This window comes from Tamandua tetradactyla, chromosome Y, assembly GCF_023851605.1.
Source record: "Tamandua tetradactyla isolate mTamTet1 chromosome Y, mTamTet1.pri, whole genome shotgun sequence".
In the NCBI taxonomy this organism is placed as follows: Eukaryota; Metazoa; Chordata; class Mammalia; order Pilosa; family Myrmecophagidae; genus Tamandua; species Tamandua tetradactyla.
This window is the reverse complement of record NC_135354.1, coordinates 15,334,616-15,353,488: the sequence shown is the minus strand read 5'-3', so window position 1 is coordinate 15,353,488 and position 18,873 is coordinate 15,334,616. Positions and strand designations below refer to the sequence as shown.

Here is an 18,873-nt window from a genome sequence, read left to right as displayed (position 1 = left end):
AAGACAGCCAACCCAATTACAAAATGGGAAAAAGACTTGAACAGACACCTACCAGAAGAGGAAATACGGATGGCCAAAAGGCACATGAAGAGATGCTCAATGTTCCTGGCCATTAGAGAAATGCAAATCAAAACCACAATGAGATATCATCTCACACCCACCAGAATGGCCATTATCAACAAAACAGAAAATGACAAGTGCTGGAGAGGATGCGGAGAAAGAGGCACACTTATCCACTGTTGGTGGGAATGTCAAATGGTGCAACCACTATGGAAGGCAGTTTGGCGGTTCCTCAAAAAGCTGAATATAGAATTGCCATACGACCCAGCAATACCATTGCTGGGAATCTACTCAAAGCACTTAAGAGCAAAGACACAAACGGACATTTGCACACCAATGTTCATAGCAGCGTTATTTACAATTGCAAAGAGATGGAAACAGCCAAAATCTCCATCAACAGAAGAGTGGCTAAACAAACTGTGGTATATACATATGATGGAATATTATGCAGCTTTAAGACAGGATAAACTTATGAAGCATGCAATAACATGGATGGACCTAGAGAACATTATGCTGAGTGAGTCTAGCCATAAACTAAAGGACAAGTACTGTATGGTCCCACTGATGTGAACGGACATTCGAGAATAAATTTGGAATATGTCATTGGTAACAGAGTCCAGCAGGAGGTAGAAACAGGGTAAGATAATGGGCAACTGGAGCTGAAGGGATACAGACTGTGCAACAGGACTAGATACAAAAACTCAAAAATGGACAGCACAATAATACCTAATTGTAAAGTAATCATGTTAAAACACTGAATGAAGCTGCATCTGATCTATAGGTTTTTGTTTTGTTTTGTTTTGTTTTGTTTTTACTATTATTACTTTTATTTTTTTCTCTATATTAACATTCTATATCTTTTTCGGTTGTGTTGCTAGTTCCTCTAAACCGATGCAAAGGTAATAAGAAACGATGATCATGCATCTATGTGATGATGTTAAGAATTATTGATTGCATATGTAGAATGGTATGATTCCTAAATGTTGGGTTAATTTCTTTTTTTCCGTTAATTAAAAAAAAAAAAAAAGAGAAGGGGTAATTGGAGTTGAAGGGATACAGACTGTGCAACAGGACTGGATATAAAAACTCAGAAATGGACAGCACAATACTACCTAATTGTAATGCAATTATGTTAAAACATTGAATGAAGCTGCATGTGAGGTATAGGTTTTTTTTCTCTATTATCGTTTTAATTCTTATTCTGTTGTCTTTTTATTTCTTTTTCTAAGTCGATGCAAATGTACTAGGAAATGATGAATATGCAACTATGTGATGATATTAAGAATTACTGATTGTACATGTAGAATGGAATGATTTCTAAAGGTTTTGTTAATTTTTTTTAATTAATAAAAATATTCCAACATTATTAAGTAAGCAAAAAAAAAAGAAAGAAATGTCAACGTAAAGAGAAAGTAGAAAGGAAAAACTCACTCCCATTGAGTCACCTTGCCGTCACTGAAGAAAGAGGCTGAACTGTTTAAAAAGTTGAAAAAGTGATCAGATTTCGAGTAGAGATATGAATGAAGCTGATCTGAAGAGGAGAAAGGTAAATCACAATACAGGGTAAAGGATGAGATGGTCCACATTTTAAAACTTCAATTTCTGTGTAAGACCAAAGGCAGAGATTTTTATTTGGTGCAAAATTTATTTTTGGGGTAGTGCATTACCTAATTTAATTCGTACAGTCAGTTTAGCTGAACACCATAAGTACGTGGAATCTTGAATAGGGTGTGAAATCTTGTTGGGTTGTCCAGGTTAGTGTGATGCCCCAACATATACCAGAGTAATTTGGGCAGAAAATAAGAAAGATTTTGTAAAGTCCCCTTGATGGACTGGGGAGAAAGGAGGAAATAGTCAAGTTCTCCATTTGGAGAATTCCTGATATTCTTGTAAGCAGTGGGAACAAACAAATCAATAGGCTGAGCCCTCGATCTTGGGGTTCGCCCTTATGAAACTCATTTCTGCAAAGGAAAGGCTAAGCCTACTTATAATTATGCCTAAGAGTCACCCCAGAGAACTTCTTTTATTGCTCAGATGTGGCCTCTCTCTCTAAGCCAATTCAGCAGATGAACTCACTGCCCTCCCCCCTACACAGGACATCACTCTCAGGGGTTTAAATCTCCGTGGTAATGTGGGACAGGACTCTCAGGATGAGTTGGGACCGCGTATCATGGGATTGAGAAAGACTTCTTGAACAAAAGGGGCAAGAGAGAAATGAGACAAAATAAAGTGTCAGTGACTAAGAGATTTCAAACAGAGTTGAGAGATTATCCTGGAGGCTATTCTTATGCATTATTATAGCTATCCCTTTTTAGTTTATGGTATAGTGGAATGGCTGGAGGGAAGTACCTGAAACTGTTGAGCTGTGTTCCAGCAGCCACGATTCCTGAAGACGATTGTGTAACGATATAGCCTGTACAATGTGACTGTGTGATTGTGAAAACCTTGTGTCGGATGCTCCTTGTATTGAAGGTATGGACAGATGAGTAAAAAAAAATATGGATAAAAATAAATAAATGATTGGGAGGATAAGGGTAAAATAAATTGGGTAGATTGAAACAGTGGTGGTCAGTGAGAGGGAGGGGTAAAGAGTAAGGGATGCATGAGTTTTTTCCTGTTTTTTTTTATTTCTTTTTCTGGAGTGTTGCCAATGTTCTAAAAATGATCGTGATAATGAATCACAGCTATGTGATGACACTGTGAGCCACTGATTGTACACCACGTATGGAATGTATGTGTGTGATGATTTGTCAATAAAAATATTTAAAAAGAGAACGAGGCTGCCTGTGTGTGGTGCCTGCTTTTCAAAGGCACCCTTCCTTCCAAAAAGGAAGGGGATGATGCTGCAGAAACCTAGGGAGCAGGGCAGGGTGGAAGAAACACTTTCAGAGTCAACGATGACACGTTCACCCTTCCCCTTACTGGTCTCTGGGCAACAGGCTGTCCACCTGAACGCAGGTATTTACCCACTCACACACCTCATTCCCCACTGCCAGCAAAGAGCATAAGAGGCCCTCTTTTAGGATCACCCTCTCCAGGTGTGTAATCACAGTGAAGGTTCACAATTCATGGTGGGGGCGCAAAGTTTACATTTCTAACACATGCTAATCATTCACCTATTAATTAATTCAACTATTAATGCTAGGAAAACTCACCTATTAATGCCAGGAAAATCAACAACTATGCATTAGATACCATACTTGGTCTTCCTAGAAGAAACAGAAACTTAAGTAAGACCTGATATTTTACTATTTGGTTGTAGAGTCAGGATGAATGTACCTTAAACAAACAATGAGCCAAAGAGGCTACAAGAATGAAAAGTATGAATGAAAGGTGATTTGAAGAGTAGTAGGCGAAGGCGTCTGTAACAGGTGACCTTGCTGCATCTTTGTCAATTTAAACAGTGCTCATTACAGATGCATGCCAGTGTCCACTCAGCCCTGCCTGCTGGGGTGAATAGCTCCAAAATAAAGCAAAGAACAACATGGCTAGAAGAATTTAGGACAGGCCATAGAGGAGGTAGGTGTGCTTGGATAAAAGACCAAATCACTGAGGAGCGTCTCTAGGTGGAAACTAAACAGGTTAGCTGACAAGGGTGCAAGCTTTGAAGAAAGCAGTAAACCACACAGAAAAGAGACAAATGGGTCGAAAGAGCAAAAGGGGTCCTGGGTATTAACCAGCAATGGAAGACTCACCACCTGAGAAGAGAACATAATGCACACACAGCTTGGTGTGTGTCTAGCTACAAAAAAACGAGCTCAGGTGCAGCCACCATAGGCTGGGATGCCGGGAACAGAGGGATGCTTTCTGCAGAGCTATGCATTCTTCTAGAAAAGCAACCACAGGCCAGAGTCACAACAGGGATAAAAAAAAAATACAGTGTGATTATGTCTATATAGCTCGGGATTCCCCATCAGAAGGCAGGAACTGCTTTAAAAAACTCCACGTGTAGTTTTTTAAACCTGCCTGCCTAGAACTTCAGATGTCTGCAATACTCAGTCAACTACATTTCCTTCCTCATTCTCTTAGCATCAGCATTTTCATTTACCTAACATTGCCCATCCTTCTTAGGCACAGTTTTTCCTTCCACGCTGGTGCTCTGATGATCTGGCTTGCTTTCTCCTCTCTAGCCCCACACCCTCTAACCCTGAAATAACTGCCTTAAAACGGTTCCTTCTAAATAACATGAAGTCCCAAGACAAAACCAATAAGTAAACAAATCAGCGGTCGCTTGGCCTGGCTCTGGGTTTCCTAAATCCATGTGGATATAAGTATCCAGGGAAGCACAGTTACAGATTAAGACGTAAATGCAAACCCAGCAGATCCCTGCCAGTCTTTTCCCTATTATTGCTGTTTATCATGCATGTGGTGATGGTGATAGGTTTAAAGTAGTCCATGTACAAAAAACAAATTCTCCTTGCCTGGTGCTCTGCATTACATTTGAACAAAGCCGCATGGAATATTGGACTTGGCTCTGAGAAAATGGCAAGCTTTAATTCAGCCATGTTAGGCTGAAAGACCTAAAAGCCACGCCTTTATCATTACCTGGCAGAGTAGCTGGAAATGGAGAGCTTCCCTCGCCCCATTAGCTAACTGGGGGCCAGGAAAAGTAAATGCACCGCCCCCCAGGACAACAAACAACGCATGCAGCTTGGAGGATAAACTTCAATCATAAATTTCTGGCACTTTTCCTTAAATCAACATATTTAGAAGCTGTCTAATAAATGAAAATCAATCTTTGTAACCACTGCAGTTTGCTAAAGCTGCCAGAATGCAATATACCAGAAATGGATTGGCTTTTACAAGGGGATTTATTAAGTTACAAAGTACAACTCTAAGGCCATGAAAATGTCCATATTAAGGCACCAAAAAGAGGATACCTTCTTGGAGAAAAGGAAGCTGGCATCTGGGTTCCTCTGTAACAGGAAGGTACAAGTGACATCTGCTGTCCTTCTCTCCAAAATGTCTCTGTGGGTGTTTTCTTTATCTCTTAGCTTCTCTAAGCTCTGAGTTCTCACCAAAATGTCTCTGTCTTACAGGTCTCCAGCAAGGGGATCAAGGCCCATTTTGAATTGGTGGGGTCACATCTCAACTGAAAGAGCCTAACCAAAAGGTCTCACTCAACCACAGGTCTACACCCGCATGACTGGATTAAAAGAACATGGGCTTTCCTGGGATACAAAACAAAATCAAACCAGCACAAGAACTCTGTACTCCAAGCCCACTTCCATGGAAAACATTCAGAGAGATGACCTTCAGGTTAGGTTAGATGGTTTATGAATTTTATATTAAAGTAAAATTTCCCCAAAGAGCCCAATTTCCTATGTATTTAATGTTGTGCCATTACTGGGTTTCAGGGTATACTCTCAGTCTCCTCTTTCCCTCCAAACTGGAGGCTGTACCAGCGCACAGGCCCATGGACGCCTGGGTTCCAGGAGCACTTCTGATGTCGGGAATGGAAGGGGGTGGGGGCTGGCAGAAGAGAAGGGGCACCCCCACCCCAGGTCCCACCCCAGGCCCCTCCCAGCTCCTTTCAGCTTCATTCTTGGGCACTTCCCAGGGCACAATTCTCATTAAATACTCTCATGCTTGAGAAGCAGTAATCAAATATAATCCACCTCAGTTTTTCTTACAAGGTTTAAAATATGATACTGGACATCAAGTTCATGCAGCCTAATTTTCCTTGTGCTGTTTATGTCATGATTCTAAATGCTATGTAGCTTGGAAAAGTAAAGCCCATTTTACTTACTAACATATAAGCTAAAATCTTAACAGAATTTCAGCAAACAGAATATTCCAAAATGGGATCATCATTCGCCATGATCAAAAACAATTAATTGGAGGAATGTAAGTCAGGCACTCTTTCAGCCATCACCTACCCATTTATCCAGTCTCTCATCTATCCACTCATCTGTGCATTCATCCATTCACTCACCCACCCACTCACCCATCACCCACCCATTCATCAGTCCATCTATTCATCTACCCTGTCGCCAATTCATCAGTCCACCTGTTATCCATTCACCCATCTTATTGGCAGATGGCCCACCCATTTGTCCATCCTTCCTTCTACTTACCCATTCAGCCACCATTTTTCCATCACCCACCCATTCATTGATCCATTCATTCATCTACCCATTCGCCAACCTATCAGTCCACCAAATGAATGATAAATCCATTCATTTATTTATAGGGCATGTCATTTGTCCAGGGAACTTTGCTAGGTACAGAATACCCAAAATTAAAAAAGCAAAATCTCAGTCCTCCAGGATCTACCGGTCTCGTGACAAAGACAACTGCAACAAGGTACTTAAATAGTGGGATGTCCATGCTGCCTCTGCATCATAAAGGAGGGCAATGGAAACCCACAGCAGCTACAGGTAATAGCTTGAGCTGAGCCTGATGGGCAAGTGGAATTAACCACACGGTGAGGAAGGAGAAGGGCATTCTAGGAGAGGGATGTCTTGTTTTGGAAAACTAGGATAATGGGAGGGCCTGCCTTCTGGTTAAAGGAGGTAATGAAATAAGACTCTGAGCAAAACATCTGCACAGAGCAAGTATACAGTAAATGGTAGCTGCCCCCGTCTTTTCAAAATTTTAGTTTTAAATCTGCTGCACATGGGCACACACACACATGCAGAACAATTCATTGGGGGCATTATTTATGTTTAATAAGCAGCCTAAAAATTACCTAGGAGGCTAAAGTAGACAGAATAATGGCCCAAAAAATCTCCATGTGTGAATCCCTGGAACCTGTGAATGTCACCTTATATGGCAACCTGGAGTTGCAGGTGTGATTAAGTTAAAGATGTTGAGATGCAGAGGTCATCCTGGATTATGCTGGTGGGGCTGGTATAATCCCATGGGTCCTTGTAAGAGGGTCAACTGAGGAAAAGGAGATGTGACCAAGGAAGGAGGCTAAAGTGTGTGCTATGGAAATGCAGGAAGTGGGCAGGAACTAAGGAATGTAGGATTCTTTAGACTCCAGAAAAGGCAAGGAAAAGACTCACCCCTAGGGCTTCCAGAAAGCAATGCAGCCCTGCAGACACCTAAGTCTTAGCCCTGTGAGACCTCTGATGTCCGGAACTATAAGACGATAAATGCCAAGCCATGAAGTTTGTGGTAATTTGTTACAGCAGCAGCAGGAACCTCACACAGAAGCCCAGAGAAGGTCCGAACATAGAAACCTCATGTTTAACAAACAACAAAAGTATCCTCAATTTGTGCAAAATAAAACTAAAATTGTACTCCTATCCTTAGGAAGAAAAACAAATGTATTAGGGCAATACTCCAAGGCAGTGCTTTCAAAGGCAAGCAGGTATCCAGATTCCTTGGAGGGTTTATCCAAATACAGAGGGTCTGCATTCAGAGCTGCCCAGCTGCATTTCTAGTAAGTTCCCAACAGTACTCCTGACCTGGGGCCCACAATCTCAGATGCCTGTTCACACATGTTACAGGTCCCAATGGCTAAGACAGCAAGCACTGCAAATCCAAAAATATTGTAGGATTGTTAATGTGACTTCTCCATCATTCTAGGGGATAATTTGGTTTTGGATGGCAAGAAACACAAATTATCTCATCATTTTACTCAGCAAAGTCAACCTGGAGAATTCAACAGGGGAACAATTCAAAGAGGGGAAAATTTTTACAGCTCCACCCTATGGTATGGATGAAATTGAAAACAGTCCAAGCATCCACCATGGGCAATGGCTGGATTTGCTTTCATCACGCAGTATTTCCCTGCCCTCAGGAATGACAGGTATGAGAATCAGGTGGGAGGATCAAAAGCACCATGTGTCCCAGGAAGGGCCCAGGCCCCTGCAGTGGCAAAGCTGTGCTGAGGGAAGAAAGGAGAGGGGTCTTTCTTCCTCTGGAAACTCCATCACTCTTCCTCAAGGAAGGATACATAGACTTCCTTCACAACTCTCAAATCTCCAGCACCCTCCCAGACCTCCCTCCTGAGCTCAGATCACAGGGGACTTAAAGCCACTTTTCACATATTTATTAAACACTTAAATTTTTTTCTGTAAAAAGGACATATCATTTTTATGCCAAAAAAAAGGGGTGGGGTGGGGCATTGTTTCACTGTATTTGTTTCATTACTCAGGGACCTCTGATCACCACATACTGTAAAGCAAGATCCGAGAGACCTCGGGGAACCCGCAAACTCTCTGAAAATCACCTCTCATTCAATTCTCACACAGTTCCATGATCTCACCTCTTCCCCTCAACTCTGACTGCAAAGGCGAATCCTCAACAACCACTGGTGAATTTTCTTCTCGACTCTGATTTCTCACCTTTGTTCAGGATTCAAAGCACAGTGCACCCCAGCAGGCACTTCGACCTGTAATCCATCCTCAAAGAACCCAGATCATCGTAAAATCCACTGGTGAGAACAACCCGCCAACTTCTTCCACAGAACCACACCCCGCCAACTTCTTCCACAGAACCCCAGGCTTGCCCACCAGTCCTGCTGGCTCCAGCCACCTCGGCAGCCTTGTTGTCCAAACTCTCCTCTCCAGTCGGAATCCCTTCCCTCTTGGGAGTACTGAGGACCACTCTCCTCCCGCTTCCCAGGGTGCAGGGTCCTGTCCACCGTGAGAACTGCCCTCCACGTGCTTTCCTGGGGGGGAGCCCTGTCCACCGTGAGAACTGCCCTCCGCGTGCTTTCCTGGGGGCGGAGCCCTGTCCACCGTGAGAACTGCCCTCTGCGTGCTTTCCTGGGGGGGAGCCCTGTCCACGGTGAGAACCGCCCTCCGCGTGCTTTCCTGGGGGCGGAGCCCTGTCCACCGTGAGAACTGCCCTCTGCGTGCTTTCCTGGGGGGTGTCCTGTCCACCGTGAGAACCGCCCTCTGCATGTTCCTGGGGGGGAGCCCTATCCACCGTGAGAACCCCCCTCTGCGTGCTTTCCTGGGGGGGCCCTGTCCACGCCGTGAGAACCGCACTCCACGTGCTTTCCTGAGGGGGGTGTCCTGTCCACCGTGAGAACCGCACTCCGCCTGCTTTCCTGGACAGAGCCCTGTCTACACTGTAAGAACCGCCCTCTGCGTGCTTTCCTGGGGGGGGGGCCCTGTTCACGCCGTGAGAACCACCTTCCGTTTGCTTTCCTGGGGGGTGGGCTCTGTCTACACTGTGAGAATCACCCTCCATGTGCTTTCCTGGGGGGGGAGGCGCTGTCTATACTGTGAGAACCGCCCGCCATATGCTCTCTAGGGGGAGCCTCTGCTCACAGGTGGGGGAACCTCTCTCCTACCTACCTTTGAGTTTTCTTCCTACATACAACAGGATCCTGAACCTTACTAAAAATTCATGTCAACTTGATTTGCATGAACCACCAACAAATAAATAATAATTCCTATCTCAACCCTCTTCAGTTATCCCAATGGAATACTACAAAAATCATTTTTCACTATTACGTACTCGTTATCGGCTCAATAATTTATGTTCTTTATTCAGGTATGTGTACAGTAATTTACATGTATGCACAACATCGGACATCTTTAAGTCTTCTCCTCATAGATTTCAGTTTCAGTGGGCTATCCTTTACTTTTAAAAAGGGCAGTTCCAAAAAAAAAAAGGAAAAGAAAAAGACAATCCTTTGCCCAAACTATCCGTTGTTTCTGAATTTAATGTTTAAATTACTGATGTTTTAGGAAGGAACATTTGTTTTCTTGGGACAAATTTGAAGACAGCTTTTTGACATTCATATTCTAAGAGTTCATTGAGTGTGGCCACTCTTAAAAATATACACAACAATTCTGAAAATTGCTGGTTATGGAGCTCAGAAACAGAAAGGTTCTGGAACATTTTCTTCCACGTGGTTAACCAGCACAACTGATAAAGACCGGGGGCCCCCATCTCTGCCTCTCAGTCTTCCACTCTTGCTAACTCCATTTATACCCCCCCTACCCCCACCCCACACACTCAGCACACTCACTCCACAGGTACAGAGACGCTCCTGCTGGGTCTGCTGCACTCGGCGCACGGGTGCTCCGCTGTCCGGGTTGTGTCTGGAGCGTCCCTGCCCTGGTCCCCGCACAGCCTGGACACCGCGGTGGCGAGGCAGAGCCGAAGAGCGGTCCCAGGCCTGCGTGCAGGGAGCGGCCGGGTGCCCCGTGCCCACAGCGAGGCGCAGGGTGCGGCATCCCAGGCACAGCAGAGCACGACCACGTGCTTTGAGGTGACACTGCAGCTGGCGCCCCTCACATGACTTCTCCCGGCTCCAGCGCAATAATAAAGCTGCGATTGTGCGTGGCGGGCGCTGCTCAGTGAGGGAGGCGGCTGGCGCGGCAGCCTTTGTACCCTAGCCATCTTTGGCTCAAGACAAGCACTGTTTAGTAACGGCGGTCTCATCCCATGCCAGCATGCACAGCATATCAATCCTGCTGCCTCACAGCCACAACAAGCTCTGACACTCTCCTGTAAGGTTCACAGCGCTCGATGTAAAGCCAAATGAAATAAAACTCTGTTACATAAGGCTCTCAAAAGCAAAAATTTAAGCCAGTTATTTCTGGGCCAGAACGTCGGATTCTGGGGTGAGCGTTTCATTTGCACACGACAACACTCACTCACGATTCTCAGAGCACTAGGAAATGGTGCACAGAGTGACCCTACCATGTGCACACATGGTTCCTTCTGCACCAGCCCCTCCCAAAGAAGGTTCTTTCTTCTCCCCTGCAGAGACCCACAGCTTCTTCTCCTACCCTCCTCATTTGTGAGACGCAAGATTATGATATGGGTTTAATCTAGAATGCTACCATCACGACAGTGACACAGCTACAGGTGCAGCATTTTCATATTTAGGCATGCAAGATGGCATACAAATACTGCCGGGATGCACAGGTCTTACAACACTTTCCTATTTTAAAGTTCAAAAGGAACTCAGAAAGTAAGCCTAATTTAGAAATTCTTGCTCTGTTCCCTTCTGGACAGCAATCTGTAGAGGCCATGTCACTTTTCAGACTGTGTCTCGCAAAAAATCTTATTACAGCATACCAGTTTTTTAAAGCATTCCTTGAGCCAGGTATTTTGTTTAAAGCATTTAAAGCATATTAAATTGGATCTCTCCTTTTGTCAACATAAAGGATCTTACTATAGCAGAAAGCAGCCGCTTTAAGAACCAAAAGCGCCAGCATCAGCCACCACAACGTCGTCACCTTGCGTGGCTTCCCTCAGCCAGGGCACAGCACCCGCCCGCTGGGCTCAAAGCATGCCAGGAGTGGGCACCTCAGTGGGGCTGGAGAGCAGGCCAGCGAGCAGCCACTCTGGGTTTCGCAAAAGCCCCAGTCTGCCAATTTTAGCCAAGTGTCCACCCACACAAAGAAGCCCATCCAAAACACACTTTTTTAGCCACCCCAAACCCCCAAAACACGGACCTCAGAGCAGCACATCCCTCTGGAGGACAAACCATGGAGGAAGTCTGTTTTCCGTGTTCACAAGGGGCTCCCGCGTGCCTCTATGGTTCTATGGACGCTTTCTGTAAAGGGCGACACCTGGAGACAGACACCTGGTCATCACGGGCTGTCTTGAGGACCTTTATTATCACAAAACCCCCTCATTTGTGGGTTGGCCTGGCACGAGGGCAGCACAGAGCCAACACCACTGCCTGCCGTCTCTGCCGACTTGGCCACATGACCGTGGCTCACCCCTACCACGTGTCTGCTGACAATCAAGGGGGATGGGCGTCTCTTTCCTTTCTGGGCAGGAAACAGAAGTCCTATGTGAAGTTTATAAAACCCTGGGACACAACTGGCCACAAAGAAAAAACAAAATGCAGCTGGTCACAACACTGCAGTGACGACTCGAGAGCTCCGGTGGTTGGGATGTGGGCTTTCTGTCTCCCGACTGTGGGAGCATGGGGTTCCCGGCAGGCACGCGTCACCATGTGCAAGCACAGGGCCTGCTATGTCAGAAACAAGTGCCCCTAGTGTCCACATCTCCTCTCACTACTAGCACATCCCAAAGTCAGTGGGAGGCTTTCTCAAAATGCACAGACTGAAGTTTATGTATTGACTCTATTGGCCCCTGGTAAAAGAAACCACAGCTGTTACTGCAGAGATTTTTTTCCCTTGAAATATAGAAATACAGATGCAATTGGCAGGAAAAAGAAAAACAGAGAGACAGAGAGAAAGAGTGATGTGTGTATATGTCAATTTTTTAGAGATTAGAACATGTAGTTTTCTAGCAAAGTTGGTGGTTACCTCTTCATCCAAACTCTTACTTTTTAAAAAAAGTGCAGTAGTTGAAGTATTCCTGATTACAGTCTGCCCCATGGCAATCCTTAAAAATATCTGTCAATAAAAAAAAGGATACCAAAAAGAATACACCATACATTCAAATGAATGAGCTCAATATTCAAAAAGTGACCATACCGTGTTGTCCTAAGCCTTTAAATAAAATGCCCCTTCTCATTTAAGAGGGGTAGATACCATTTTTAATTCCATCCAAGCTTTGTGCTTAAAATGAAGCTGGGGGAAAGCAGTAAGAGGGACAGCTCAGGCGAGAGGTTGGGAACTAAAGACGTGGGTTTGGGAATACAGAGCACTTAAAATTCCCTGAATGCATCGGGTTTTGTCCCCACAAAAAGTGGGTGGGCCTAAGCGCTCCCACGGCTGCAGCACAGTGCCGCCGGGAGGGGAAGGGCGCCGGCCAGGGGCGCAGGCCGGGCGGGGGGCGCCGCTTACCTGCACGGAGCGGTCGGTGGACGGCGACGACCTGGAGCGCCCGTGCACGCACTGCGGCTTCTCGTGCTGCTCGAGGCCCACGTCCAGGATGTCGTCGGCCGAGTGCGACCTCCCGGCGCTCCTGGCCTCCGGGGCTTTCCGCTGCTCCTTCCAAGAGGCCTGATACTCCGCAAAGGTCCCCAGCCTCTGGGGGCGCTCGCACTGCCCCGCTTTTTCCTCCGCTCTCCCGCGACCGCTCAGGGGCTCCCCGAAGGAGGCTGTGCGTGCCCGCTTCTGGTGCCAGGGCTCGGAGCCCCCACACCCAGCCCCGGCTGTCCGCGCTTTTTCGGGGGGCTCTCTGGGGAGTCCGCACGCAGCGTGTCTCTGCCCAGGCCTCGGGGGAGCAGGTTTGCTGGTCTCCTCAAAAAACTTCCACCTGTCGGCAAAAGTCCCCACCGTGTCCTCGGACGCGTCGGGGTGCTGCTGAGGCCGACGGCCCCCCGAGAGTCCCACCTCGTGTATTTTCTCGGGTTCCGAGTAGGACTTCAGCTTCTGCGCGGCGGTGAAGCGCCTGCGGCCCCCCACGCGGAGGGCGGGCAGGGCGCCGCCTCCAGCCGAGGCCGGGGGAGCCGCGCCGGGTTGCACCGCGGCCGAAGGCGAGGCGCAGCGCCCCCCGGGCCTGTGTCCCGGGCACCCCGGGTAACGGTCGGCGGGGCCGGGATCCAAGTCGCGGCGCTGGAACGAGGTGGCCCTCAGCACGCGCGCCTGCGCCTCCTTCAGGTGGTCTTTGTAGGTGCCGGGGAAGGCCGCCCCGGGGCAGGCCCCGGCAGCCCCCGCCTCCGCCGCCCTGCCCCCGCCAGGCTCCTCGCCGGCGTCGGGGGCCCGGGCCAGGTTCGCGGAGCTCCTGCTCTGCTGCAGCCTGGCGCGCCGCAGCTGGATCTCGTTCCTCAGCGTCGTGGCGAATCGGTCGCTTCTCCGCGTGGGCTTGCCCGCCTGGGCATCGAAGGGCAGCAGCTTCTCTGCACCGCCTTCTTGACCGCCGGCGGGCCGGCTCTTCCCCTCCTGAGTCAAGCAGTGCAGCAAGGGCGTCTTCTGAGCACAGATTTTGCTGCCAGCTCCGTCACCCCACTTGAAGTCTTCTGAAACCTTCCTCTGGCCGGCTTTGTCACCGTGGCAGGTCCTCTGAGGCGCTCCGATTCCGGCGGGCCAGCCCTCTCCTGCTGTACCCGGGGGTGGGCAGCCTCTGCCTCTCGCCACGGCCTCTCGGGTCTCGGCAGGCTGGGGCAGGCGACACCTGGGTTTCTGGCCCACTGGGGCCGTGGGAGGGCACCCCTGAGCCCCCAGAGTCCTGTCAGCCCCCAGGCCGCACTCGTGGGACTCCTCCCAGAGCTGCAGGCCAGGCTGCTTTGTGGTCACGCCGAGCCCTCTGCCCTGGTTGGGGCTGCCGTCCCTGAGGTGGCTGGCCCGGGGACCGTGCTGGTCCCGAGGCAGGACAGCAGGCCCGCGGGCCTCCTGCAGGAAGGGACCCTCGTCGCTGTACTGGCGGGGGTGCGGGCACCCCGAACCAGAGGGCACCACACGGATGTCCGTGATGGACAGCGAGGCCTGCAGCCGGCCGGCCGGCCACCCCCTCACAGGGGAGCAGCCCGGTGCCGTCCAGGCGGGACCCCATGCTGTGGCCCAAGCTGCCCGTCCTCCTCCCGTCGCCCGGCACCAGCCGCAGCTGCAGATCTGTGGGCTCTGCTCGCCAGTCGCCCCAAGCCTGTGCCCCGGCCAGGACCGTCGAGTGCTGGGTGCTGGCAGCCTCGAGGAATGGAGCAGCCTGAGCCTTCTCATGGCCCTTGATGGCAGTGAAGCTGTCGCTGCGGAGAGGTGGAGGGGGCGGCGGAGGGGAGGAAGGAGCTTTTCTCTTATCGGGAACATACCAGATGGGCCCAAAACTGGGCCTCCCAGGAGGAGGGGGCTTGGTCTCTGGGTGGTCCTCCTGCCCAGGGCTCCTGGGAGGCTCACGGTGGGCGCAGGGCAGGCAGCCCCCGAGCCGTTCCTCCAGGCCTGGCGAGTCCCCCGTGACCTGCCCCTGCTCGCTGGCACCTGGCCTGGCGGCCTCCCACAGGCCAGCCTGCAGGAGGGTGCTGTCCGTGCAGGCCGCGTCGGCCCGGGCTAGCGTGTGGTCCGGCGTGCTGGAGCTGGTGGAGAAGGAGCCGTACGCTGAGTCACGCTGGCTTGGGCCGCCCAGGCGGTCAATGCTGCCATTGGACTTGGCGGCTGAGAGGCGCCCGGAGGAGGGCGCGCAGGGGTGGTCCAGGCTGTCGACGCTGCCCAGAGAGCTGAAATGGTCCGACGTGCGTTGCAGATTCGTCTGGTCCCACGAGCTGGGCAGGTCCTGGGAAGAGCTGCAGAGTGAAAAGAGCAAGGAACCGTTTACTTAAGGCTTGCATGGCAGCAAACGGGAAACGCAGGGGGTGCAGCAGTGTGGATACCTCACTGTGCGTCCCCCGTGGAAATACGAGGACAGTGAACGGTGGCTCTAACTAGAAAAAGATCCCTGGATGGGCAAGGCTATCTCCACTCTGCTAAATTACAGCGACTCACTGAGGGCAGGCCCAGCAGGCTGGGCCAAAAAAGATAAGTTTAAATTGTTTTCGCTTGCCTTGACGCCCTCCCACAGATCATGTCCCACCAGCAAGCACTCCCAGGTAAGCAATGTCTGTTATTTACACTTACACACTCAACCAAACTGCAGCCCATGAGCTTAGCATGGTTTTTACATTATTAAATGGTTGGGGAGAAGTGAAGAAAAGAATATATGTTGATGTGTGGCAGTCATATGAAATGCAAACTTCCGTGTCCATAAATAGTTTTAATGGGACACAGTGATGCCTGTTTGTTTACGGGTAATCGATGGCTGCTGTTGCACTGTAATGGCAGAGTTGAGGGGTCTAGTCCAAGAGGCGGGCACACAAAGTTTAAGATATTTACTATCTGCCCTTGTGCAGAGAAGGTTTGTGGACCCTGTTTTAGCATATGAAGCGATTTGTATTGCACAAAACAAATAATCAAAAAGAACAACTGTAAAATTAAAAGAAAAAGTTCAGAATAACAATATTCTTCCAAATTTAAGTCCTAACGTATTCCTCTCTAAAACTCCCAGGCAGTTAAGTATTTGATTGACAACAGGCAAGAGGCTTTCCCAAGAGTCCACGGGATGCCACATTACTGCAATAGTACAGGCTCCTCGTGAGGGTCGAGCCTACCAGGAGGACACGTGAAAGTCAGGTTTACTCTTGTTAAGGCCTGGTTATGATGAACTATTCGAGAAATAAATTATCCTGTGAGGTATGTGAGACTGATGGTCACGGGTGGTGGAACTGCTTATCCAGATGTGGTAAATGCTTTCAAATAAAGCTCACAATGCTGGAACCTTCAAGCTTCAAGAGAAACAAAAGCTACAGTTGGGAGAGGTTTGGAGAGAACGAGAATAGCAAAGAAAAATGTGTGACTGGGTCAAGGAAATAGGAAAAGGAGCTGGTGAATCACCTGAGGGAGTCAGAGGCAGCATTTCATGTGGTTTTTACACCTCTCCTGTGAGGACAAACGAGCCACCCTTCTCAAACACGGAACCTGCTACCTTCCATCCTCTTGCCAATGTTCCCACGTGACTTTTCCCAAAGACTCCAAGTCCAGGCTGGTGTGCTGGTTTAAAAGGAAGTACGCCCATTTTTTTCTGTTAATTAATAAAAAAAAATAAAAAAAATAAAAAAGGAAGTACGCCCCATCCATGTTTTCACCAAAATCCCATTTCATAAAGGTAGAATAATCCCTGTTCAGTACTGTTATGTTTGAAACTGTGATTGCATCATCTCCCTGGATGATGTGATTTAGTCAAGAGTGGTTGTTAAACTGGATTAGGTGACGACATGTCTCCACCCATTTGGGTGGGTCTTGATTGGTTCACTGGGGTTCTATAAAAGAGGAAACGTTTTAGAGAATGGGAGATTCAGAGAGAGCAGCACCATGAAGCAGAGAGTCCACGAGCCAGTGACCTTTGGAGATGAAGAAGGAAAACACCTCCGGGGGAGCTTCATGAAACCGGAAGCCAGGAGAGAAAGCTAGCAGATGATACCGTGTTCACCATATGCCCTTCCAGATGAGAGAGGAACCCTGACTGTGTTCACCATGTGCCCTTCCAGCTGAGGGAGAAGCCCTGACTGTGTTCGCCATGTGCCTTCTCATTTGAGAGAGAAACCCTGAACTTCATCGGCCTTCTTGAATCAAGGTATCTTTCCCTGGATGCCTTTGATTGGACATTTCTATAGACTTGTTGTAATTGGGACATTTTCTCGGCCTTAGAACTGTAAACTACCAACTCATTAAATTCCCCTTTTTAAAAGCCATTCAGTTTCTGGTATATTGCATTCCGGCAGCTAGCAAACTAGAACAGCTAGTATAAATAATGCTATGTACTGTTTCAACAAAGATGTGGGCAACAGAGAAGTTTAAAAAACCACTAGGTGGGCTTACTAGAGATCATATTTCAGTAATGAAATAAAAGGCCCACTTTTCATTTAAGTTTTACCACTCAGTTGAGCACCTGCATTCTCTGGGTTCTACATACCATCATGTCTTGTCACTTTAAATAGGTAATACTGTATGGAGATGTATTTCTTGTACATCCCACAAATATTTTACTTTGAAATTTTGTGGCAGGCCAGTTTTCACTAACAGGCAAAACTGATTCTGAGGTGGTTCCAGGAGCTCCAAACGGGCACGCATGCACATTCTCACTTGCACATACAGATACACACATGCACACTCAGCTATACACATGCACACACACACACTGTTACCGTCATCCTTATAACAGGACGAATGAGGGTATGCACCACTGACCACTGAAGTCATCTGGTTGGCACCCTGTGGGTAAACAGTGCCCCCGAAAGTCCACGGCAGGGCTGGAGGGAGGCTTCATGGTGAGGGCTGTACACAGAAGCACCCAGGGAATTTTAGGAATCACCTGTTGGTGCCTACATATCTCCTGCTGTCAACTCCATGGGTAAAAGTTTCAAGAGAAGGCTTGTGGTTGTGGGCATGTTGGGGATGCTGATGCCTGTTGTGGGGCACACTGAAAGAGAGACCACATAATTCAAAACTACAAGCCAATTTGGAGTCTTTATTAGCTGGCCGGCAACTGTCTCAGAAACTTCCAAGAAGGAAGATTCAGAGAGCAGCCCCTAGAGGTTTTCAAGGTGTGCTTATAAAGGCTAAAATTAGGTTGTGGTTTTGCAGTTGCTAGCAAGCAAGTGTATCACAGAAGCAGAAAAATGCCGTTAGCTGTTGCCAAAACACATCCCGTTCTCTGTTTCCTAACATTGGTTATTGTTTAACTCTTGGGGACATTCCGCCCCAATGTTGTGGGGACTTTCCCTACTTGGGCCTGATTGATTGCTCCTGCTTGGGCCTGACTGATTGCTCCTGGCCCTCCACAATGCCCATCCCTCCTGGCTGAAGACCACCGACTGCTCGTGCCCTGCTCAGCTTCCCCAGAGGGACTGAGCTGAAAAGTGAAGTCCCACGGCTCTTGCTTTGTCACGGAACAAGATCAGTGACAAACCACACTGGCTAGGCCTTTCTCTTGACAGTTGATTATTTATTGTTTTCAAGTGTCACACACCTGCCTGCCCAGTGAAAAATTTTGATAGTTCTACCAGTAATGCAGAGCGCTGAGGAGTGAATCACGCTCCCCCATAAAGGCAAGTTCAAGTCCGAAGGCCCAGTCCTTGGGTGTAACCGACTTGTCACTGAGACCTCTGAAGATGGTATTATGAGTTACAGTGTGGATTCATTTGTGAAGATGAGGCCAAACTGAATAAGGGTGGTTCTCAATCCATACAGCTGGAATCCTTATAAGGGGAGGAAATCTAGACCGAGACAGAGATGACTGAGCAGGAGGGGCAGAAGCCATGTGACAGAGGCAGTCATGCAGGCTATGGAGCCCTCAGGGCTGCCCCAAGCTAGCAGCAGCCTGCTACAGACTCGCGGAGAACGCACCGCTGGTCGACATCTTCATGTTGGACGTCAGGTCTCCAAAACCACGAGCCAATAAATTCCCATCGCACATACCTACTCTGTGCTGTTTGTCATAGCAACCCTG

At 48.3% G+C, this 18,873-nt stretch overlaps 1 protein-coding gene and 2 long non-coding RNA genes across 3 annotated transcripts in view; 2 read left to right on the top strand and 1 right to left on the bottom strand.

The window, feature by feature from the left end:
* LOC143672557 (uncharacterized) overlaps positions 1-5,672 on the top strand; it is a 56,264-nt gene extending 50,592 nt beyond the window's left edge. Inside the window, exon 4 of the long non-coding RNA XR_013169891.1 lies at positions 5,100-5,672. This is a non-coding gene — a long non-coding RNA (uncharacterized LOC143672557). The remainder of the gene's footprint in view (positions 1-5,099) is intronic.
* The window catches only part of LOC143672531 (protein Shroom2-like), a 118,366-nt gene that overhangs the window by 66,653 nt on the left and 32,840 nt on the right, over positions 1-18,873 (bottom strand). The window contains 4 exon segments of the mRNA XM_077147132.1: positions 8,548-8,731; positions 9,998-10,147; positions 12,744-14,327; positions 14,371-15,115. Coding sequence (XP_077003247.1) covers positions 8,548-8,731; positions 9,998-10,147; positions 12,744-14,327; positions 14,371-15,115 — 2,663 coding nt within the window.
* Positions 5,715-9,419, top strand: LOC143672559 (uncharacterized). The gene is made up of 3 exons (XR_013169892.1): positions 5,715-7,450; positions 7,597-8,449; positions 8,638-9,419. It is a non-coding gene; the product is annotated as an uncharacterized LOC143672559 (long non-coding RNA).